General features: G+C 43.2%; 1 protein-coding gene across 1 annotated transcript in view; it reads left to right on the forward strand.

Annotated features, from left to right (window-relative positions):
- Window positions 1-25,121, forward strand: part of NDUFA12 (NADH:ubiquinone oxidoreductase subunit A12) — a 39,193-nt gene extending 14,072 nt beyond the window's left edge. The window contains exons 3-4 of the mRNA XM_053585587.1: window positions 1,286-1,373; window positions 24,854-25,121. Coding sequence (XP_053441562.1) covers window positions 1,286-1,373; window positions 24,854-25,034 — 269 coding nt within the window. The 3' untranslated portion in view covers window positions 25,035-25,121. The remainder of the gene's footprint in view (window positions 1-1,285; window positions 1,374-24,853) is intronic.
- Window positions 25,122-25,654: the final 533 nt, after the last annotated feature.

Here is a 25,654-nt window from a genome sequence, read left to right on the forward strand (position 1 = left end):
CACAGTACCCCATTTTTACCCCATCTTTAGAGAGGAGGAAAGACAAAAATGCTATAAATCAAACCAAAGCAAGCAAACAGAAAACTTTATGGAATAAAATTGGGTGAAAAACTAAATAATAGGGGTAGAAACACTGGCAAAAATAAAGTTCTAATTATTGAAAAAGGCAGCAATGGGAAATTGTTTTTAGACTAGAAAAATGGAGAAAGAAAAGAAAAAATCTGTACAGAAAAGGTTGAAATTAAAAAACAAAACAAGGGCGGCGTCTGTGGCTCAAAGGAGTAGGGTGCCGGCCCCATATGCCGGAGGTGGCAGGTTCAAACCGAGCCCTGGCCAAAAACCACAAAAAAAAAAAAAAACCAACAACAAAAAAACCCAACCAAAAACAAATCAGTATATAACTTGTTGAATATTGTGTGGGCAACAGGTGGTCTTCTGGGATGTGAGATGTTAATCACAATACTGATTCATCTGGAGGCCTCCGCTGATTTCTCAAACCCCACAGGGTGGGCACCCTAAATCTCTCTTCAGCCCTCTTAAAAGGCACTTTAAACTTCTAAACTTGGCTAAGCAGAAGGTTTTCCAGGAAAGTGCTTGTCGCTGGGATTACTGCTGAAGTGGCTGTCCACTTACCCAGTGTGCCAAAACCAGTCTTACTCTGCCCCTGAAGGTTAAGGGTGTAAGGCAGCTCAGTTCCCACCTTTAGGCTGCTCAGTTACTAGGTTACTAGCTCCCGCCTTATCCTTGCCCTGCGACCCTGAGGGCAGAGCTTGCCAGGGCAGTTCTCTCACAGTGGCTTCCTACGGCCCACAGCCAAACACTATTAGCTCCGTCTGGCACAGCGGCTCAGTCTGGGGCCCTAGAAAATGCCTAAAGTTCTCTGCACTCCTGCTCAAGCTCTCCCCAAGACAGTTCAACTGAGTGCCAAGTCCAAAAACACTAAAACAGTTCACAGGTAATGCCTTTCTGGTTTGCAGTCTCGCTGCTGCTGTACTTACAGCTGCCGGCGGGATTAGACCGATCAAACACATGTGATCACTTGCCAGTTTTCCACTGTTTTTGTCTTCCTCATGGAGTCCAGAAGTCTCTTGCTGACTCCCTGTATCCTCAAAGGGATGATTATAGGCAGATCCTGCCAGCCAGAGATGCCTGGTGTCTTATCTCCCCAGACTCATGGTGCCCAGTTGCAGGGAAGCTATTACTCGGCTGCCATCTTGCTCTCCCTCTATCTATTTATACGTTTTTTAAAAAGGTTTTCTTTATTTCCTCACATCTTTCCACCAAGGCCGTCACCGATGGGTTATATACACTACCGAAATGAATGGCAAAAATACATTCTGGGATGTGGATGGAAGCATGGTGCCACCTGAATGGTAAGCTAACTCAAGATTTTACCTTATTTGACTAGGCAGTATTTGCTTATTATACACATATTTATTGAATATCTGTTTTATGAGACAGGGATATTCTGTTTTGTTTTTTTTTTTGTAGAGACAGAGTCTCACCTTATCACCCTCCGTAGAGTGCCGTGGCGTCACACAGCTCACAGCAACCTCCAAATCCTTGGGCTTAGGCGATTCTCTTGACTCAGCCTCCCAAGTAGCTGGGACTACAGGCGCCCACCACAACGCCCAGCTATTTTTTTGTTGCAGTTTGGCCGGGGCTGGGTTTGAACCGGCCACCCTCGGCATATGGGGCCAGTGCCCTACTCGCTGAGCCACAGGCGCCACCCGAGACAGGGATATTCTGAAAGCATCTGTTCTGCTTTCAATGACTGCATAATAAGTTACCTTAAAGCTAAGTGGCTTAAAACAATTATTTATCGGGCGGCGCCTGTGGCTCAGTGAGTAGGGCGCCGGCCCCATATGCCAAGGGTGGCGGGTTCAAACCCAGCCCCGGCCAAACTGCAACAAAAAAATAGCCGGGTGTTGTGGCAGGCGCCTGTAGTCCCAGCTACTTGGGAGGCTGAGGCAAGAGAATCACATAAGCCCAAGAGCTGGAGGTTGCCGTGAGCCGTGTGACGCCATGGCACTGTACCCGAGGGCCGTACAGTGAGACTCTGTCTCTACAAAAAAAAAAAAAAACAATTATTTATCTCTCGTAGTTTTTGTGGGTCAGGAGTTCAGACAAGGCAAAGCAGGGATGACTTATCTCTGCTCCTGGATGTTTGGGCCTCGGTTGGAAGAGTCAAAGGCTGGACACTGGAATCATCTGAAGACTTGTTCACTTAGTATCTGGCAGTTAATGCTGCCTAACATCTGAGGGCATAACTGGGGCTGTAGGTGGGAACATTTTCATGTTGCCTGGGCTTCCTCATGCAAGTGTTTTGAGAGAGAGCCAGCTAGAATCCATAATGCCTTTGTAACTTAGTCTTAGAAATCACCCAGCATCACTTCCATTGGTTGAGGCAATAAGAAAGCCCTAGGCTGGGTGCCGTGGTGTATGCCTATAATCCTAGCACTCTGGGAGGCTGAGGCGGGTGGATAGCTTGAGCTCACGAGTTCAAGATGAGCCTGAGCAAAAAGCAAGACCTTGTTTCTACTAAAAATAGAAAAACTGAGGCAAAAGGATCGCTTGAGCCCTGGGCGGTGCTTATGGCTCAATGAGTAGGGCTCTGGTGGGTTCGAACCCGGCCCCGGCCAAACTGCAACCAAAAACTAGCTGGGCATTATGGTGGGTGCCTGTAGTCCCAGCTACTTGGGAGGCTGAGGCAAGAGAATCACCTAAGCCCAAGAGCTGGTGGTTGCTGTAAGCTGACACCGTGGCACTCTACCGAGGGATACAAAGTGAGACTGTGTCTCAAAAAGAAAAAAAAAAAAGATTGCTTGAGCCCAAGAGTTGGAAATTGCTGTGAGCTATGATGGCATGGCACTCTACCCAGGGCAACAGCTTGAGACTCTGTCTAAAAAAAAAAAAAAAAATAGAAAGCCTTGCCCAAGATGAACATGAGAAAACACAGATTATCTCTTGATAGAGGTGTCAATGTCACATTATATGCTTGGCTATGTAATGGTGTGGCTGTGTTTAGGAAAAAGCAGTATGCCACAGTATAACCTGTCTGTTGAATGAAGAGAAAGGCAAAAGGAACTTTGGCTGTGATCTTACCTGGTAGTTTGACTTTAAGCAAGTTCCTTCACTTCTTTAGGGCTTAGTTCCTCACCTATAAAATTACAGCCCTAGGATTTCTCAGGTCTCTAAAAACTCTACACTATGCGATTATAGAAATTCTAAATGCTCTCACTTGAATTATCAAATTTTGTATGAGATATTTCAAGGCAAATATCTTTTTTTTTTTTGGAGACAGAGCCTCAAGCTGTTGCCCTGGGTAGAGTGCTGTACTATCACAGCTCACAGCAACCTCCAACTTCTGGGCTCAAGCGATTCTCCTGCCTCTGCCTCCCAAGTGGCTGGGACTACAGGTGCCTGCCACAACGCCTGGCTATTTTTTTGTTGTTGTTGTTGTTATAGTCATCATCGTTGTTTGGCAGGCCCAGGCTGGATTCGAACCCGCTAGCTCACGTGTATGTGGCTGGCATCTTAGCTGCTTGAGCCACAGGCACCGAGCCTTTAAAGTAAATATCTTATATCTATTTCATAGATTCCTGAAATAAAATAGATAAACTTCAGAGATCCTTTCCAGCTGGTTTAGAAAATTTCACCAAAAAACTAGAAATAAGTGTATCAAGTTGGTTCGGACCTTTTATTTTTGTTGTACTTGATCATCAGAAATAGTTTGGGGTTCTATTGAGTAGAAACTGGGATAATCCCAGTGCATTCTTTCATTTTAAAGACTTACCTTGAACCCAGTCTGTAACCGAAGGAGTGAAGTGCAGACATGAGACAATGGGGTGTGGTGGGGACTACAGTGAACTGAAAAGCATCAAGGGGGCAGCAGCCTATTTTGCTCTTCCCTGTTCCCTCAGACAAGAATTCTGCCAAGAGTTTCTGGATAGGATTTTTCAAAAGAGATGGAAGTCTGTATTTCTTTGTGAGAGTTCTTGTTTTTCAATATTTTTTTTTGCAGTTTTTGGCCGAGGCTGGGTTTGAACCCACCACCTTCGGCATATGGGACTGGTGCCCTACCCCTTTGAGCCACAGGCACCGCCCGTTTTTCAATATTAATTAAAAAAAAATTGACAATTAAAGTATTTGCCAATTTAAATACAGCACAATCCAGTAGAGCTTTCCACAGTGATGGAGATGTTCTGTATCTGTGTTATCCAATAGGGTAGCCACTTGCCAGGTGTGGCCCAGAGCATTTTAAAATGTGGATAATGCCGGGCGACGCCTGTGGCGCAAAGGAGTGCGGCACTGCCCCCATATGGTAGAGGTAGTAGGCAGGTTCAAACCCAGCCCTGGCCAAAAACTGCAAAAGAAAAAAAAAGGTGTGGATAATGCCACTGAAGAAATAAATTTAAAAATTTTTATTTAAATTAAATAGGATACGTTATTGGACTGTTTTGAAAAAAAAAAATACTGTGTGAAGCTCAGCTAAACATGTCTGTACTGTGTGTGTTCTGCTTACCTATCTCCAGTTTTCAGCTTCTGCTCTGCTTCACTGATGTGCTGTGAAAACCATAAAAATGGGTGGTGTTTTTATAGAAAGCTCATTTGTTCTTAGCATGAGAAAGTAGCAGTAATCAGGAGCTTTCTTCTCATTTGGGGCTTGACTTTGTGCTCTTTTTAATGGGAAATAAAAGAAATCTGTGGCTCTTTTAAGGTCTGAGGACCTGAGATTATGTGTTTAAAACTGTCAGCCTTATAGGTTTAAAACTTTCAGCCAAACTGCCTGAAAAGGCATTTTGCGCATTAGGGGGACTGGCTATTTGAGTCCAAGGTCTCAAAGTAGAATGTATGTCTTAAGAGCTGAGCTGTCCTAGTTTTTGTTTGGTTGCTTGTTTCTTGGGCAGAGTGGGCGATCTCGTTCACATTGGCGTCTGTCTCCTTCCAAACACTCATCTAACATTGGTGCTCAGGGTCCACATTTTGGGAGATGAGGGGTGAGGGGAGCTGATTTAAATTATGTGAGATGAAATATATTTAAAAATTATAAAATAGTAAAAACATGAAAAGATACAAGTACTGTTCAGCCAAGCAAATGACACTGAGAACTATAGAAGATCCCATCGCTCCTGTGGGTGCATGAGGGCAATTGAGGATACAAAATTGAATTTGTGGAGAAGAGCTGCCTAAAAACAGTACCACTGATGACCCTTGTTGGTACGGGAAGTTTACAGATTTGTCATGTGTCTTTGCGGGGAGGAATGATGTCGGACAAGCCCAGCTGTTTGTTTCTCAGCCCCCCTTTCCTGAAGGTAATACATTGTAGAATTCTAAATCTATGGCTTCTTACCTTTGATCCATGACTAAATTTGAAATTGGGTTGATTTATCTTTAATTAGAGAGCTAGGAGCTCAGTGCCTATAGCATAAGTGGCTAAGGCACCTGCCATGTACACCAGAGCTGGCGGGTTCAAATCCAGCCCAGGCCTGCCAAACAACAATGATAACTATAACCAAAAAATAGTCGGGCGTTGTGGCAGGCACCTGTAGTCCTAGCTACTTGGGAGGCTGAGGCAAGATAATTGCCTAAGCCCAGGAGTTGAAGGTTGCTATGAGCTATGATGCCACCGCACTCTAACCCAGGTTGACAGCTTAAGGCTCTGTCTCAAAAATAATAATAATAATAATAAAAATTAGAGAGCTAGGTATTGTGTATATGTAGAATAGAGAATAACCACTTACCATCTTTCTTCATTCAAGTAACTATGTTTTGAGTACCTACCAGGTGCCAAGAACTGTTGTAGGCACTGGGGATCCAAAGCTGAATAAAACTAGGTCCTTGCTTTTGTAGGGGAGGCAAAAAACAGAAGTATTATATATTTGAGGAAGCATAAACACAAGAATGATAACGTGAAGCTGGGGTTTGTAAGGGGGTAGAGAGCAATGGGAGGTCATGAGGTAGGGAAGGCTTCTTGGAGGATGTGACATCTGAGGAAAGACCTAGAAGGGAGAAAGAGTTCCAGGCAGAGGGAACCACAGGTACAAAAGCCTTATGTCTGAGATGTTGTGCTTAGTCTGTTCTAAGAACAGCAGTATGGCCAGTTTGGCTGGAACAGAGTGAGGGAGGGAAAGATGTTAAGAAATGAGGTAGGGCAAATAGCTAGGGCCCAGATCTTATAAGCTATGGTAAACATTTGGCTTTTTTCCTAAGTTTCTTTGGAAGTTATTGGTAGGTAAAGTAAATGTGATATGATTCATGGTCTTTTTAACATTTGGAACAATCCTGAACTTTCAGAATCATTACAAGTATTTGATTGATTTCAAAGTAAATTGCCAAAATGATATCCCATCAATTCTAAATACTTCAGTGTGTAATTCCTATGAACAAGGAAATTTTCATAAATAACTACAATATAACCATTTATCAAGAAATTCACAGCCAAATAAAAAAAAAGAAATTCACACCTGGGTGTGGTGGCTCATGCCTGTAGTCCCAGCACTGTGGGAGGCTGAGGTGGGTGGATTGCCTGAGCTCAGAGGTTCGAGACCAGTATGAGCAGCAGCGAGCCAGAGTAAGACCCCGTCTCTACTAACATCAAAAACAGCCAGACGTTGTGGTGGGCGTCTGTAATCCCAGCTATTGGGGAGGCAATGGGAAAGAGAATCGCCAAAGGAAGAACAGAAAAAAAAAAAAGAAGAAATTCACAATGATATACTACATAGGAGAGGTAAAATTTTACCCCGGTCCTTTTAGGGTTTTTTGACTGGGCCTGAGAATTAAATTCACTGAAGACATCAATAGGAGAAAAGCACATACATTTATTTAATAAATGTTTTACGTGGCACAGGGGCCCTCATAAGGAGATGAAGACCCAAGGACACAGTGTTGCACCTTTGTATTCCTGTACTGAATTGGACAAAGAGTAGAGCGTTGTGAAAACGTGACAAGGCAAAGAGACTAGGGCTAGGGTAGTTAATTGGGTAGAGAAGTGACTGAGAAGGTAGGGATTAGTTTAAAAAGTTTGTGTAGATTTCCCTTGACTTCAACTTCCTGTCCTTGATGAATAATGATACTTTCCTTCTGGTACTGGAGGACATCTTTTATCTTTTTATGGGAATTTTATCTTCTACTCATAAGAAAGAAGCTCAGAGTGTTTTTCTCGTGCCTGCTATTTTTTAAATGACTTTCACTCAAAGTAGTCAGTATGCCAGGCCAGCATATTTTTCAGAGGCATGTTCTGAACTCATTCAGCCTCTGCTGTCTAATTCCGTTTTGTTCTGATTTCATCAGTTATCCTAACCTTGCTTTTTGTAGCAAGATCTTTTTCAGCTGTCACCCTGGGTAGAGTGCTGTGGCACCACAGCTCACAGCATCTTAACACACATTTAGTGTAGATCTCAAGTTTCTTTGGTCTCCTTCACACAGGATTGGTTCTTCACCTTTTCCTTGATCTTCGTAATCTTCATACTTTTGAAAATTACATGACAGTTATGTTGTAGAATGGCCTCCAATGTGGGTTTGTTGAGTGTTTGTTTCCTCATGACCACATTCAGCTATGCATCTTTTGCAGTAACATCACAAAAGCAATGTTGTGTTTTCTTGTTGCATTTATTTATTTATTTAATTGTTACTTGGCAGACTTCGGCTGGGTTTGAACCTACCAGCCCCAGTGCATGTGACTGGCGCCCTAACCACTGAGCCACAGGCGCCAAGCCCTAACTAGTATTTCTTTTCTTTTCTTTTTTTTTTTTAGACAGCCTCAAGCTGTTGCCCTGGGTAGAGTGCCATGGCATCACAGCTGATAGCAACCTCCAATTGCTGGGCTTAAGCGATGCTCTTGCCTTAGCCTCCCAAGTAGCTGGGACTATAGGCGCCTGCCACAACACCCGGCTGTTTTTTGGTTGTAGTTGTCATTGTTTGGCAGGCCTGGGCTGGATTTGAACCTGCCAGCTCTGGTATATGTGGCTGGTGCCTTAGCCACTTGAGCTATAGCCACCAAGCCTTCTTACTGCATTTAGTCAGTGGATTACAAGGCATTGCTAAAAATGGTTCTTTCAAAAACTGCCATGAAAAAAAAAATGGTTCTTTCATTGTTGAAATTGAGCTCAATTTGACTGGTCAAAACCCATTAAGGCTACATTTGGGGTCCTTTGAAAGGGATTAGAGTTTTGGTCTTTTTACTTTTTTACTTTTTCTTTTTTTGGCTTGGTGCCCAGTGGTAGCACAGTGGTTATGGCTCCGGCCATATATACCAGGCTGGCAGGTTCAAACCAGCTAAACAACAATGACAACTACAACAAAAAGTAGCCAGGCATTGTGGTGGGTAGTCCTGGCTACTTGGGAGGCTGAGGCAAGAGAATTGCTTAAGTCCAAACTGTGAAGCCACGGCACTCTACCAAGGGTAACAAAGTAAGACTCTGTCTCAAAAAAATAAAATAAAATAATTTTTCTTTATTAGCTAAGTATCATTTCCATGCCTTATTAAATTTTATTTTTAATTCACCAACAACATTATATATTTATGTGCTTTTTTGTTGAGACAGTCTCTCTTTGTTGCCCTGGGTAAAGTGCTATGACATCATAGCTCACAGCAACCTCAAACTCTTGGGCTTGCAATCTACTTGCCTCAGCCTCCCAAGCATCTGGAACATAGGCACCCAACACAATGCCCAGCTATTTTTTTTTTTTTTTTTTTTTAAAGAGATGTGGTCTTACCTGAGCTCAGGCAGTCCACCTGCCTTGGCCTCCCAGAGTGCTAGGATTACTTAAAGGTGCAAGCCACTGTGCCTGGCCTTTTTTTTTGGTGAGAGGGTCTCACTGTGTTGCGTGGGCTAGAGTGCAGTGGTATCAACATAGTTCAGTACAACCTCAAACTCCTGGGCTCAAGTGATCCTGCTGCATCAGCCTCCCAAGTAGCTGGGACTACAGGCATGTGCCTGGGTCTTTTTTTTTTTTGTGGAGACTTCTCAGTCTTGCTCTGGCTAGTCTCAAACTCCTAAGCTCAAGTGATTCTCCTGCCTTGGCTTCCCAGAGTGCTAGGATTACAGGTGTGAGTCACCATGCCTGGTCAGCAATTTTGAAATAACACAACACATTATCATTCTTTTTTTTTTTTTTTTTGTAGAGATAGAGTCTCACTTTATGGCCCTCGGTAGAGTGCCATGGCATCACACAGCTCACAGCAACCTCCAACTCCTGGGCTTAAGCGATTCTCTTGCCTCAGCCTCCCAAGTAGCTGGGACTACAGGCGCCCGCCACAACGCCCGGCTATTTTTTTGTTGCAGTTCAGCTGGGGCCAGGTTTGAGCCCGCCACCCTCGGTATATGGGGCCGGCGCCTTACTGACTGAGCCATTATAGTCAGTGTTCTGTGCAATAGATCACAAAACTTATTCCTCCTGTTTAACTGAAATTTTGTACACTTTGATCAACATCTCCCCTTCTCTCATCCTCCTTCAGCTTCTGCTAACCACCATTCTATTCTCTGCTCAACATTTTTATTTTTATTTTATTTTATTTTTTTGAGACAGAGCCTCAAGCTGTCGCCCTGAATAGAATGCCATGGCGTCACAGCTCACAGAAACCTCCAACTCCTGGGCTCAAGTGATTCTCTTGCCTCCGCCTCCCAAGTAGCTGGGACTACAGGCACCCAACAGAACGCCTACCTATTTTTTGTTGCAGCCATCATTGTCGTTTGGCAGGCCCGGGTTGGATTCGAACCTGCCAGCTCAGGTGTGTGTGGCTGGCGCCTTAGCCGCTTGAGCCACAGGTGCCGAGCCTGCTCAACATTTTTTGATTTCATATATCAGTAAGATCAGACAGTATTATCTTTCCATGCATGGCTCATTTCACTTAGTCTAATGTCTCCGAGGATTATCCGTGCTGTTGCAAATGACAGAATTTCCCTCTTTTTTCTTTCTTTCTTTTTTTTTTTGGCCGGGGCTAGGTTTGAACCTACCACCTCCGGCATATGGGACCCGCGCCCTACTCCTTGAGCCACAGGCGTCTCCCGAATTTCCCTCTTTTTTAAGACTAAAAAAAGTATTCCACCTTGTATATGTACACCAGTTTCTTCATCTGTTCCTCCAGTGATGGACACCTAGCTTGCTTCAGCGTCTAGGCTACTGTGAATAGTGCTGTACTGCACTTGGCATGTAGGTCTCCTGCATTATGATTTCACGTACTCTGTGTATACACTCAGAAATGGGATGGGTGGATCATATGGTAATTCTGTTTTTAGTTTTCTGAAGATCCTTGGACTGTTTTCCATAATGGCTGTATTAATTTACATTCCCACCAACAGTACACAGGGTTCCCTCTTCTCCACATCTTTCCCAACAGTTATCTTTGTATTTTAGATAATAGCCATTCTAGTAGTATGAGGTGATTTCTCATTGTGGTTTTAATTTGCATTTTCCTGATGATAGTGATGATGAGCATTTTTTCATATATTTGTTGGCCATTTGTGTGTCTTCTTTTGAGAAATATCTAATTAGGTCCTTTGCCTTTTTTTTTTTAGAGACAGAGTCTTACTTTGTCACCCTTGGTAGAGTTCCGTGGCCTCACAGCTCACAGCAACCTCCAGCCCTTGGACTTAAGCGATTCTCTTGCCTCACCCTCCCAAATAGGTAGGACTACAGGTACCACAACTCCCGGCTATTTTTTTGTTGCAGTTTGGCCAGGGCCAGGTTTGAACCTGCCACCCTTGGTATATGGGGCCAGCGCCCTACTCACTGAGCCACAGGCAGTGCTGCCTTTTTTTTTTTTTTTTAAAGAGATGGGGTCTTGCTCTGTGACCTAGGCTGGAGTATAATATAGCTGTGTGGTCATAGCTTCCTGTAGCCTTGAACTACTAGGCTCAGGGGATCCATCCTCCTGCTTGAGCCTCCTGGGTAGCTTGGATTACTGTCCCTTCTTAAATTGGGTTTTTTATTTTCTTGCTACTGAGGTATTTGAATGTCTTATATAGTTTGAATATTAGCATTTGGGGTCCTTTTGAAATGTTGCCATTGTCCTTGGAACACCTTCTTTTCTTCTCTTGTAACATGTTCCAGGTTTGTCTTACAGTTTCCCTGACTTAGCCTTGGAAACAGCCATTTCTCCCTGGAGCCCTGTGTTAGTTTGCTTGTTAGGATACATAGAAATTAAGATATGAATACAAGGCATGCTCACTGTTATTGGGGTGTCAGTGTTCTCAGTGGACAGGGTAGGGAATATGATTTTTTGTTTGTTTACTAGGCCTGGGCTGGGTTCGAACCCGCCACCCCCAGTGCGCAGGGCCTGCACTCTAACCATTGAGCTACAGGTGCCCATCCATATGTGATGATTTTATGTGTCTACACCAATACCACTGATTCTAGTCTAACTCCACAGGTTACACTCAAGTTTTCTCCCTTTCCACTTTCTTTAATATAGATACTTATTTGATCAGTTCCACAGTATATAACTAAGACTAATTGATGTCATCTCACTCCCCCACTGGACTTCTTTGTGACCCCATTTTGCCTCTAGCACCACACCAGGCTGCTACCCTCACCTTCCCTTTATAGACACCCTCCTTTCCCCATCCAGGTACTGATATACTTCGCTAGGCTACCCCAGTAACCGCCCTGCCCCTTGGGTCCCCATGCCAAGCACAGGTACCTGTCTTTTTTTCATTTTATAATTCTTTTTTTTTTTGGAGACCAAGTCTCACTTTGTCACCCTTGGTAGAGTGCTATGGCGTCACAGCTCACAGCAACCTCCAGCTCTTGGGCTTAGGCGATTCCCTTGCCTCAGCCTCCCAAGTAGCTGCCGGTCCCTGTCTTGTTCCGGCCTCACTTAAGGCTTTTGGATTCTAATTTACATTTCTTATTTATTTTGTCTTTTCTTTTCTTTTCAGTTTTTGGCCAGGGCTGGGTTTGAACCCGCCACCTCTGGCATATGGGGCCAGCGCCCTACTCCGTTGAGCCACAGGTGCTGCCCGTGTCTTTTTTTTTTTTTCCTGACACAGAGTCTCAAGCTGTCGCCCTGGGTAGAGTGCTATGGTGTCACAGCTCACAGCAACCTCAAATTCTTGGGCTTAAGCAATTCTCTTGCCTCAGCCTCCCAACTAGCTGGGACTATAGGCACCCGCCACAATGCCCAGCTATTTTTTGTTGTTGTTGTCCTTGTTATTGTTGTAGTTGTCATTGTTTTAGCATGCACAGGCCAGGTTCGACCCTGCCAGCCTCTGTGTATGTGGCTGGCACCCTACGCACTGAGCTGCAGGCACCACCTGTTCTGTCTGAGACAAGGTCTTGCTCTTTCACCTGGGCTAGAGTACACTGGTACTTTTTTTTGTTGTTGTTGTTTTTGGCCAGGGCTGGGTTTGAACCCGCCACCTCCGGCATATGGGACCGGTGCCCTACTCCTTGAGCCATAGGCACCGCCCCAACACTGGTACTTTCATAGATCATGGTAACTGCAAACTCCTCCGCTCAAGTGATCCTGCCGCCTCAGCCTCCCAAATTGTGGGGAGCAGGCTGTGGTCAGCGGGGCCCTCGCAGCCTGGGAAATGCTCAGGGAGCGACCCCCATCCACTTCTCCTCCTTTAACAACATTCTTTCCACCTGCCAAAAGTCACATAGCCCATGCATACTTTCCTTGTTATCAGCAAGCACACAATTTTTCCTCTTTAAGGTTGATCTCTATCTCAAGTGCTAAGATTTATGTAACCTTGTTAAGATACTGTATAAATAAGCTGTTTCCAGAGTTCAGGTGCTGGCTGCAGCTGTCAGCTGTGTCAGTCCTCCCTAATGCCATCCTATCTTCCGTCTCCTGTCTTTTTGGCTTATTTCTCTGTTTCCCACAATTTCCACTCAGGTCAACTCTCCCTCTTCATGCTGGTTCGCAAGACATGTAATTAGTACTATAGACATATGCCACCACATGCCCAGCTACTTTTCTTTCTTTTTCTTCTTTTTTCTTTTTGTAGAGACAGAGTCTTACTATGTTTCATAGGCTGGCCTTCAACTCTTGGCCTCAAGTGATCCTCCCACCTCATTCTTGCAAAGTACTAGGATTACAGGCATGAGCCATTGCGCCCAGCCTGATTTACGTTTTTATTTATTTATTTATTTATTTATTTATTTATTTAGATATGAGTCTCACTTTGTCGCCCTCATAGAGTGCCAGGGCGTCACAGCTCACAGCAACTTCCAGCTCTTGGGCTTAGGCAATTCTCTTGCCTCAGCCTCCTGAGTAGCTGGGACTACAGGTGCCCACCACAGTGTCTGGCTACTTTTTTGTTGCAGTTTGGCCAGGGCCATGTTTGAACCCGCCACCCTTGGTATATGGGGCCAGCGCCCTACTTACTGGGCCCCAGGCACTGCCCATGATTTACATTTTTAAAGCAGCTCTGTGGTTGCTATGAAGAACAGAGGAAGGAGGCAAGGCCAGTAGGCTGATCCCTGAGGAAGCCCAGACAGGAGATGATGGAGGCTGGACGAGTGTGCTAGTGATATAGATTATGAGATTCGAGATAGTGCTAGTTAGCCATTACTACATAACAAGTTATCCTAAACTTGGCTTAGGACAGTAAGCATTGTCTCAAAGTTTCTATGGGTCAGCATTCTGAGTGCAGTTTAGATGGGTGCCTCTGGCTTGGGGTCTCTCACAGGCTACAGTGGAGATATTATCTAGGACTGCAGTCATCTCAAGGCTTGACTTGGGAAGGATTCACTGTCAAGCTTGTTCACGTGGCTAAAGGCAGACCACAGAAGGTTTGCTCCCAAACTCATTCACATGGGCCTCTGCTCAGGGCCACCTCATGACATTGCAGCTGGTTCTCCTGAGCAGGAATGAAAGAGAACACCCAAGGTAGAAGCCTTTTTAAACCTAATTTCAGAGGTGACATACCATACTTCTGCTCAGTCATTCCAGCGATACTTAAGGAAAAGGCATGATGCCAGGGTATGTCTTCTCAGGAAGAGGTGATCACTGAGCAATCCTATTACCACAGGGATCTATTTTCAAGTAAAATGGAGTCAACAGGATTTGCTGATGGATTGGATTTTGAGAGAAAAAGGAGTCAAGGATGACATTAAAGATTTTTGGCGTGAACTACTGGTAGTACAGTTACTGAGAAGAAGGCATGCTGGAGTGGGGAAGCAGATTTAGAAGGCTTTGTCAAGAGTTCTGCTTTGTCCATATTAGCGTGAGATGCTTGGAAACAACCACGTGGGGAAGGTGTAGTCGGCTGAAAACACTTGTCTGAAGGTCAGGATAGAAATGCTGCTGGAGATAGGACTTGAGGGATTTTAGAGAGTATAGTGTATAATTTAATTTCACAAATTAAGGGTTAGAAGAATATGGCCTTCAAATAAATGACTAGCACTGTTGCCCTGGAAACCAGATAAGATCCTATCAACTGTATTGCTGGATAAAATTGACCTCTAATTGGTAAGTTGCATCTGGATGGAGAGGAATTATAAATGCCTGATGAGTTAACTATGTTTAGGCTTCCCCGAGTGCCGCTGGTCCTAGAACTGGCATGACCTTGTGGGAGTGGAAACCCTGAAGCAATGCCCGTGGGGTTGTTATTACAGATGGTGGTTTTTGTGGAGCATGAAGCTCTTAAATCAGGGCAGCCTCTGCACTTTACCATACGTGGCTCTCATCCTTGAGCCTGTGTTGTGTCATCTAGGGAGTTAAAGAAAGCAGCTTCTGGACGGCTGGGTGAGCTGTCACCCGCATGAACAACTGCAGAGACTCCCAGTGAGAGGAACATGTGCTGCTGCCGGGCTAGAAAACTGTGGTTCCTGTCCTAGGTCCTTCTGAGGCGTCAGGCACCAAGTGTGGCATGTGATAGTTTGATGAGTCTGTTCAGTAGCTGCATAATCTCACCTCGGGACAGATTTCCCTTCAGAGGCATTGGTGTTTTGATAGAATCAGGGAATATCTTTAGTCAACTTCTATTTCCCTTATGTTCACTAATCTTAGGGTAAACAAATCTAGTGGGAACAGGAATTTATTTTATCTGTCTTGTCCCAGGGCCTTCTTCACTTCTTTAATCTGCCAGCAGCTAATGAGGCTGCGAGGTCCCTCCAGTAGATAGACAGAAGATACACATGGGGGTGGAGTAAACAGGTTTTGGATGGGTAGTGGAGCTTCCCATGCCCTGAAAATGAAAAGCTCATTGCCTAAGATCTAACACAGCACTCTGCTTATAGACTGTTCATTCAACAAATATTTATCGAGCACCTGGAGTGAAAGATACCATGGTCCTGGTTTCTTGGACTTCATAGTCACTTAATGAATACCAGTGGGTAGACTAATACTGTACTATAATTTTGTATCTATTATTTTTGTTACAGTACCTTTATTTTCCTAAATTGTATTCTCTTACAAGATCTGCAATGAGATTTTAATTTCTTCTTCAGGATTTATATTAGTTCGATTTTATTGAGTAGAACACTCTGAATTTTTAAGTAGATAATAAAGATCACTTTATGCCGCTTTTGATTGCCCTCGATTTTATCATTAGTTTACCTAATTGCTACCATCTATCTGTATAGTAAGTCAAACAAGTCCTTATTTTCTTTTATTTTTTTATTTTTTTTTTTATTTTTTTTTTGTAGAGACAGAGTCTCACTTTATGGCCCTCGGTAGAGTGCCATGGCATCACACAGCTCACAGCAACCTCCAACTCCTGGGCTTAAGCGATTCTCTTGCCTCAGCCTCCCGAGTAGCTGGGACTACAGGCGCCCTCCACAACGCCCAGCTATTTTTTGGTTGCAGTTCAGCCGGGGCTGGGTTTGAACCCGCCACCCTTGGTATATGGGGCCGGCGCCTTACTGACTGAGCCACAGGCGCCGCCCACAAGTCCTTATTTTCATTGGTTTCTTTCTTTTTTTGAGACAGAGTCTCACTTTGTCACCCTCAGTTGAGTGCTGTGGCATCATAACGCACAGTAACTTCAAACTCTTGGGCTTAAGCAACATTCTTGCCTCAGCCTCCAGAGTAGCTGATACTACAGGCCCCCCACAATGCCCAGCTATTTTTAGAGACGAGGTCTTGCTCTGACTGGTTTCAAACCTGTGAGCTCAGGCAATCCACCTCCCTAGGCCTCCCAGAGTGCTAGGATTACAGGGGTGAGGCACTGCGCCCAGCCTTTGTTTTCGTTGTTATAGTAATCAGGTTTTGTATAAAATTAGTGATACATAAACCAGTTAAGTAATTAGTGTTTACACGAAACTTGACAAGGTAAAAAGTTGTTGAGTGTAGAAAGGTAGAAAGTTTGAGCTATTTCATTCATGACAATATGAAAGTATTGTTTTCATTTATATTAGGGGAAATAAAAATATCCCTTTTGTGGTTTATTGGAACCATGAAGTCCTTTGACAAGAGTTAAAAAACAAAACTTGGCTTGCTTGGATTTTTTTCTCCTGCATATGCGCTGTCCTTCCACTTGGTGGCACTTTCTATTCGTTTCTAAGTAAACATGTCTTTTCTCTCTCGGTGTAGTACAGTAGTCTCTCCTTATACATTGATTTTTCTTAGTAAAATTAATGTTTAATCATCCTTAAGCAGTATATCATACTACATAAATTTTTTTTATAAACAATAGTATATGTCAAAGGATTTCTTTCTTTTAACAAAATAATTTTGTCCCTTGAGATTTTTCTAGTACCAAGGTGAAATAAATATTTTTGCCTTTGTAAGGTTAATTTATTTAGGATGCTTAATGTCATTGTGGTCAGCTTTTTTTTCAGTTGGCATGATGTGTTCTAGATGCCTTTAGAGAGAAGTAGGGTGGCTTGTGGAGAATCAAGGTTGGGCTTGAGTGTTTGGTTCCCCTGGTGGGACCAATCATTGAGATGGGAAGACTAGTAGAAAGGTGGGCTGGCACTGGGCTGGAGGATTGTAATCAGAAGCTTCTCTTCGGACATATAGAAAGTTTGTGATACCCGTTGGACTATGGTATGTACCTATAGTTCCTGCTACTCAGAAGGCTGAGATGGAAGGACTGTTTGAGCCCAGGAATTCAAGGTTACAGTGAGCTGTGATGGATAACTGCACACTGAGCAATGGAGTTCAGAAAAATGTAAAGATTCTGGCAAGTGAGGTTGATCCACACTTGGATTTTTTTTTTCATTGGTTTCTTTCTTTTCTAAGAGCCAACCAGTGTCAACATTGGCATTTTGGCATCTGTCCTTCAGTCCTGTTAAAAGCAGGACTGTTTAATGTAGTTGTTATGTTCATAATCATGTTTAGTTTTCCTTTTTTTTAGACAGAATCTCACTTTATCGCCCCCAGTAGAGTGCCTTGGCATCATAGCTCACAGCAACCTCAAACTCTTGGGCTCAAGATACCCTCTTGCCTCAGTTTTTCATTTTTAGTAGAGACGAAGTTTCGCTTTTACTCAGGCTTGTCTTGAGCTCCTGAGCGCAAGCAATTCACCCGCCTCCGCCTCTCAGAGTGCTAGGATTATAGGCGTGAGCTACCATGCCTGGCCTAGGTAGATTCTCTTATGTTATAGAATATTATTTTTCTTTATAACCTCTGTTAAAATTTGTTCATTATAAGCAGAAGATTGTTGTGATGTTTAAAACTCAGCTTTTGTTTAAAACATTTCACTTGTTATTCAGTGCTTCATTTAAGGTGAGTCTAATGTTTTACAAAGGTGAGTTGTTGAAAGATTCCGTACCCTAGTATCTAGAAATAAACTATGTATTACTCTTCGTGAATGAGGAATGTCTCTTGATTCCAGTTTCCAGAATAAATCTTTATTGTATTCAGAGGTTATCAGAGATATAGTACATGCTAGAGACAGTCATGTGTGAACTTATTAATAGATAAAAAGACATTCAAATGTTTTCTATGTAACCTTTAGTGAATAATGTCGTATTATGGAATTGACTTAGAAAAAAATTCCATTAAGGTGGATGGAGAGAAACAGTCTGTCTGCCACTAAAACATTTGAGTACTTTAGAGGGAGTGAAGTATTTTTTTAATGGTGGTTTATGTGGGATGAAATGTAGACGTAGACAGACCCTATTTGTAGTCTAAAAATAAATGACAACTTGCATAGGATTTATAAACCATCTCTATAATGGGTTTGGATTAGAAGGATTTTTCTTTTTTTTTTTGGCCAGGGCTGGGTTTGAACCCGCCACCTCCGGCATATGGGACCAGTGCCCTACTCCTTGAGCCACAGGCGCCGCCCAGGATTTTTCTTTTCTTTTTTTTTGTAGAGACAGAGTCTCACTTTATGGCCCTCGGTAGAGTGCCGTGGCCTCACACAGCTCACAGCAACCTCCAACTCCTGGGCTTAAGCGATTCTCTTGCCTCAGCCTCCCGAGTAGCTGGGACTACAGGTGTCCGCCACAACACCCGGCTATTTTTTGGTTGCAGTTTGGCCGGGGCCAGGTTTGAACCCGCCACCCTCGGTATATGGGGCTGGCGCCTTACCGACTGAGCCATAGGCGCCGCCCAGGATTTTTCTTTTTAATACACTTACTTTTTTCTTATAAAGAAGTAAATGTTTATTATAGGACATTCAGAAAAAAAGGAAATAAGAGTAACCTCTTATCCCACCATATGGAAACAACCCCTGATAACATTTTGATATACATTCATTCAGCTCTCCCTATCCATGGGTCCTGCATCTGTGGATTCAACCAATGTTGGATTGAAAGTATTTAGGAAAATTGGTTGGGTGCGCATAGCTCAGTGGTTAGGGTGCTAGCCACCTGCTTCAGGGGCTGGTGGGTTCAAACCCAGCCCAAGCCTGCTAAGCAAAAAAAAAAAAAAAGAAAGAAAAGAAAAAATAGGCCAGCACTGTGGTAGGCACTTGTAGTCCCAGCTACTGGGGGGGAGGGGAGGGCTGAGGCAAGAAAATCACTTGAGCCCAAGAGTTTGAGATTGCTATGAGCTATGATGCCATGGCACTCTACTGAGGGTGACAAAAATAAGACTGTCTCAATTAAATAAAAAAAGAAAGAAAGAAAAGTATTTAGGAAAATAGCCAGGGATGGTGGTTTACACCTATAATTCCAGCACTTTGGGAGGTCAAGGTGGGAGAATTTCTTGAGCCCAGGAATTTGAGACCAGCGTGGGCAACATAGATAGTACAAAAAATTTTTTTTTTTTTTTGTAGAGACAGAGTCTCACTGTACCGCCCTTGCGTAGAGTGCCTTGGCGTCACACGGCTCACAGCAACCTCTAACTCTTGGGCTTACGCGATTGTCTTGCCTCAGCCTCCCAAGCAGCTGGGACTACAGGCGCCCGCCACAATGCCCGGCTATTTTTTTTTTGTTGTTGTTGCAGTTTGGCCGGGGCTGGGTTTGAACCCGCCACCCTCGGCATATGGGGCCGGCGCCCTACTCACTGAGCCATAGGTGCCGCCCACAAAAATTTTAAATACTACCTGAGTATAATGGTATCCACCTGTAGTCCCAGCTACTTGGTAGGCTGAGGAAAGGGGATTGCTTTTGCCTAGCTTTCTATCCTGGGTAATAGAGCCAGACCCGGTCCCCTCCCTGCCTCCCCCCCCCAAAAAAAAATTCCATACGGTTAGAAACTGTGTGCACACTCAGTTGCATGTGCTGAGTACTATTTTTTTTTTTTTAATTTTTTTGTAGAGACAGAGTCTCACTTTATGGCCCTCGGTAGAGTGTTATGGCATCACACAGCTCACAGCAACCTCCAACTCCTGGGCTTAAGCGATTCTCTTGCCTCAGCCTCCCCAGTAGCTGGGACTACAGGCGCCCGCCACAACGCCCAGCTATTTTTTGGTTGTAGTTCAGCCGGGGCCGGGTTTGAACCCGCCACCCTCGGTATATGGGGCCGGCACCTTACTGACTGAGCCACAGGCGCCGCCCTTGAGTCTCACTTTCTTGCCCTTGGTAGAGTACTGTGGCATCATAGCTCATAGCAACTTCAAATTCTTGGGCTCAAGAGATCGTCTTGCCTCAGCCTCCCAAGTAGCTGGGACTACAGGAGCCCGCCACAACACCCAGCTATTTTTAGAGACGAGGTCTCGCTCTGGCTCAGGCTGGTCTTGAACCCATGAGCTCAGGCAATCCACCTACTTCGGCCTCCCAAGTGCTAGGATGAGTACTATGTTGAATGCATGTGAATGAAGGCATGTATAGACTTTGTATTAGTTATTATATAAGTAATCGAGAAATGATTTAAATTAAACAGGAGGATAAACATAGGTTATATTCCAATTCTGTGCCATTTTATTTAAGAAATTTGATCATTCACAGATTTTGCTATCTGTGGGAGTGGGAGTGGTTCTAGAATCTATTCCCCACAGATATGGAGAGACAACTGTATACTATGACTTTTTCCTCTTTATTTGGTTTTGTTTTGAATTTGACTGGGCTGTTTGAAGAGGTGGCCTGGGTTTGGCTCTAGCTCTGCTACCTTGGGCAAGTTACTTAAAACTCTAGGTGCCTCGATTTCCTCATTTATAAATTGTGATATTATCTACCTCTAGAGTTGTAAGGATTAAATGAGTTAATATTTGTAAGGTGTGTAGATTAGTGCCCAGGACTTATAAATGCTATATAAAGGTATTTTTAAATAAATTAAGTAAATAGTCTGCTTTTTAAAACTTCACTATGATCAACATTTTCTCAAGTCAGAAATATTCCCTGTAGCATAATTTGTAGTGGTAGTCACCATGTAGTCTTTGGTCATATGGATATGCCTTGAGTTATTTTTGGTTTTGTTCTTTCCCTTTTTTTCACTATTGTAAATAAAGTAGTGTTCAACATCCTTGTACATAAGCACTTACGCATGTATCCTCATTTCCTTAAAGCAGATTCCTGCAAGTAAAATTGTTATATCCAAGAGTATATATCTTTTATAAGTTTTTGATAACTGTTGCCAAATCACCCTCTGGAGAGGCTGTACAAATTTACACTCTCAGGGTAAATTCAGTAATATATGAGTGTTCATTTCTCTATAACTTCACCAATTCTGGGTTTTATTGTTTTGTTATTTTTAAAATCTCTGCTGTGAGGCAAGGCCTGGGTGGCTCACACCTGTAATCCCAGCTCTCTCGGAGGCCAAGTGGGTGGATCGCTTGAGCTCAGGACCAGCCTGAGCAAGAGTGAGACCCGTCTCTAAAAAAGATCCGGGTGTTGTGTTGGGCACCTGTAGTCCCAGCTACTCAGAAGGCTGAGGCAAGAGGATCTCTTGAGCCCAAGAGTTTGAGGTTGCTGTGAGCTCTGACGACATCACTGCACACTACCCAGGACAACAGAGTAAGATTCTGTCTCTCCCCTAAAAAAAATTTAATTTCTATTAAAAGGTTCTTGATCCTGGGTAGAGTGCTGTGGTGTCATAGCTCACAGGAACCTCTAACTCTTGGGTTCAAGTGATCCTCTTGCCTCAGTTTTTCTATTTTTAGTAGAGACAGGAGTCTCGCTTTTTGCTCAGGCAATCCACCCATCTCAGCCTGCAAGGGTGCTAGGATTACAGGCATTAGCCACCACACCTGGCCAACTTTGGAGAATTTTCTGAAAGCGATAATTAAATTTTCTCTTCTTTGTTATTAATACCAATATTAAAGTGTATTTTAATTTGCAGTGATTTTTAAAAATCTGTTTTATATGGTTATATATTTGTTAAATTACCTTTCAGGTTGTTTTCTTTTCTTTTTCTTTTTTTGAGACAGAGTCTCACTTTGTCACCGTGGGTAAAATGCTGTGGCATCATAGCTCACAGCAACCTCAAAGTCTTGGGCTCAAGCAGTCCTCTTGCCTCAGCCTCCCGAGTAGCTGAGACTACAGGTGTCCGTCTCAATGACCAGCTATTTTTAGTAGGCAGGGGGTCTGGCTTTGGCTCAAGCTAGTCTCCAACTCCTGAGCTCAAGCAATCCACCCACCTTGGGCTCCCAGAGTGCTAGGATTACAAGCCTGAGCCACCGCACCTGGCCCCAGGCCTGTTTCCTTTTTCTTCACAAATAAATGCCTCTGTTCTCCACTTTTGAGTGGCTGACGGTCCTCAAACTGAGGGGCTCCTTAAGCAAAGCAGTGTTTTTTCAAAGAAGGGGAAAGTCTGTCTTCCCTGTTCTTTGACATTTTCTCCTCTTACATAAATAGAAATAATTTTGGTAGAGGAAATGGCAGAAATTATGATTTAATATTTTTGTTTCCAGTTATTTTGACATAACTTTAATATATTTCAGTACTGAGCCCTCCCCCAAATGTAATATATTTTCATTATAAAGAGTCTTCTCTTTTGTGTTTGTAACCTTTTCCCTTTCTGCCAGTCTCCTTATTTGCAATCTCATTGACTTTATCAAGTATAATTAATTCTATGTTTTGTCCTTTAAGATAATAACATGGATATAAAATTGAAGTGGCTGCAACACAGTTTTCTAGACAATGCTGTTAGTACATTGGCATCTTTAATTAGTTGGAACAAAATGGCCCAGCCAAAAATTTGTTTTGCAAATAAAACTCTGGCAAAGAGACCTAAAAGACTTTTTACCTCTTACTTAATAATAATAGTGATAACAATAACAGTGAGTTATATTAGCCTAACAGACTATGAACATTTTGTTATTTCTTTATTTTGTTTATTTTATTCTCATTTTTTGTAGAGACAGGGTCTTGCTCTGCCTGGGCTCATCTCAAATGCCTGGGCCCAAGTGAACCCTCCACCTTAGCCTCCCAAAATGTTTGGATTACAGGTGTGAGCCACCGTGCCTGGCTCATTTTCTTATTTCTTATGGTTCTTTATAATGATTACAGATTATCATTTATTCCTTGATTCTTGCTTGTAGCCTTGTTAGAACAAGCATTTTTAGATTTTATGTATTGTGACAAAAATTCTCTTACTTTTTTTGAGCATTTTCTATTTTTTCATGAGCTCTTCAATTCTTCACTTAAGTAAATGACTAGGCAAATATGAATTTGGGACTATGGTTCCTTAAATATCATTTTAGCCTCAGGAGTCTTTACAGCAATTATTAGAATAAAATTTTCCTTTAGTTATTTAAGCTGACTCAACAAGATAAATGTCAAATATTTCTGCTGTGCTTTAAGCTCACATAAAGCCTCTTCTCTTGGTAAGTGACAACTTTGACTTCAACAGCTAATCCCTCCTCTGAGTGGTCAGCGGAGTCTGGCTCCACACCCCGTCTCATGAGGGCTTTGGTGCTGGCGCGCAGTATTAGTGGTTGAGACGTTTTGGTTCGGGTCTCTTCACTAATCCTGCTTCCTTTATAGGATGTCAGACAGACACCAGGCAGCTTGTACAGCCTTCTGCATCTGCATTGCTTAAGCTGATCATGATACAATTATCTTTAGATACAAATATAGCAGCAGTAATCATATTTCATCTCTACTCTGGTTTTAGCCAATTACCCAGCTATATCAATCAGTTACTGCTAGCAGATATTCTTAGGCTTACGTGGCATCATAAATTTCTCATTAGCTTTAGTTTTAGTTGTTTCTCTGAAACCTCCTCTGTTGTCCTTTTCTCTGTGGACAGAGTGATGGGTAGTCACTTTCTTTCTTTTTTTTTTTTTGCAGTTTTGACCGGGGCCAGGCTTGAACCCGCCACCTCTGGTATATGGGGCCAGCGCCCTACTTCTTGAGCCACAGGCATCGCCTGGTTGTCATTTTCTCTCTCTCTTTTTTTTTTTTTGGAGCAGCAGTGCTGCAGTTGTCTGACTCCCCCTCATTCCATTTTCCCCTAGAGTTCCCTCTGCCTTGTGAGCTCTGGGTCTTAGGTGGTCTCTTACGAATTCTCTTCCTCCTCCTTTCCCACATAAGCACCTCCGCTTAGCATCCTGTGTGGTTCTGTGCTTTGCCCCTCCAACTTTGAGCCCTCATTTCTCTGTCAGTAGCAGCAGCATCACTGTTCTCTTCCCCTTCTACTCCTATATCCAGCTTTTAGGCCAGGTACCTGGCACCTCCCCTTAAATACCCTTTAAAATTAAATTATTAAGCACTTAAAACGGAGATACTTGTGAATTTTGGGCTGTAGTTTAATCATTTAACACAATAAATTGTGTATTCTCTGGTGTAGCCTCCAGCTTGAATTTGTGACACAGGCAGAGACCTTCTTCTGAAGGAACCTGGGTTTCATTCACAGTAGGCCTTCCGGGGTCAGAGCCATTGAGCATGGGGCAAGTCCAGAGTTAGCATCTGCTAGTCATGCTGTACTTTATCAATTCTGAAATACATTTTACATCTAAAATTAGTATATGGTGGCGCCTGTAGCTCAAGTGGCTAAGGCACCAGCCACATATACCAGAGCTGGTGGGTTCGAATCCGGCCCGGGCCTGCCAAACAATGACAACTACAACCAAAAAATAACTGGGCATTGTGGCGGCCGTCCGTAGTCCCAGCTACTCAGGAGGCTGAGGCAAGAGAATCACTTAAGCCCAGGAGTTGGAGGTTGCTGTGAGGTGTGACACCATGGCACTCTACCCAGGGTGATAGCTTGAGGTTCTGTCTCAAATAAATAAATAAATAAAATAAAATCAGGATATATGTTATAATCAATAGTCATAATTTAGTTTGCAGCATTTTTTTCTTTCATAGAAGTATGTAAATAATGGTAAGTCTGAAAACGGATAGTGTCTTAGATCTGGTGATATTCAGTAATGATAATAGCACTAGTTAATATTTGTTGAGTATGTACCACGTGCAGGGATTTTTCTAGGTGGTATATGAGTATCTCCAGGAAGTAGGAACATTCAGATGAGAAAACTGAGGCTTAGAAAAGTTCAGTAAGTTAAGTGTGAGTTGAGGTTAGAACCCAAACAACAAAGTAGCTCCAGAGCTGCCCTCCTCAACCCCCTTCTGCTGTGGTGTGCTGCGTCCTCATAATGGTTTGGTTTTCCTCCCCTCTTTATTTAAGGCATCGTTGGCTTCACTGTATGACGGATGATCCTCCAACAACAAAACCACCTACTGCTCGTAAATTTATTTGGACAAACCATAAATTCAACGTGTCTGGCACCCCAGAACAATATGTACCTTATTCCACCACTAGAAAGAAGATTCAGGAGTGGGTCCCACCTTCAACACCTTATAAGTAAAAACAGATTAAACATGCAAAATACGGGCTCTTCATGTAATTGCACTTTTACTGCTGACCATTAACTTAATAAAAGTTGTTTGACTAAGCAATGTGTTCTTTGCCTTTTTGCCCTTTGCCATTCACCAACTGCAGAATAGATGGTTGGGAGCACAGTAATGGAAGTAGATGTAAATTGGATTGGCTACCCAGTTTACAGTTCCCTTTTCTGGAAACAGCTCCATTGGCCATGTGTGTACCTCAGGACCCTACCTCAGTGTCACTGCTGCTTGATAGGGAAGACCTAAACTCAGGCCGATCAAACAGATTTTCTCATGGGAACTTAAAATTTGAATGGATAGAAACACAATGGTTGAGAATCATCAGAATTGGATGGTTTTGGAGAAGGTTACCAGACATTTTCTATTTCCTGAGTTTGGTTTTTTGTTTTTTGTTTTTTTTTGAGACAAGAGTCTCACTATGTCACCCTCAGTAGAGTGCGATGGTGTCACAGCTCACAGCAACCTCAAACTCTTGGGCTCAAGCAGTCCTTTTGCCTCAGCCTTCTGAGTAGCTGGGACTCAGGCACCTGCCACCATACCTGGCTAACTTTTTTTCTATTTTTAGTAGAGACAGGTCTCC

The sequence above is a fragment of the Nycticebus coucang genome, chromosome 3 (assembly GCF_027406575.1).
Source record: "Nycticebus coucang isolate mNycCou1 chromosome 3, mNycCou1.pri, whole genome shotgun sequence".
NCBI lineage: Eukaryota > Metazoa > Chordata > Mammalia > Primates > Lorisidae > Nycticebus > Nycticebus coucang.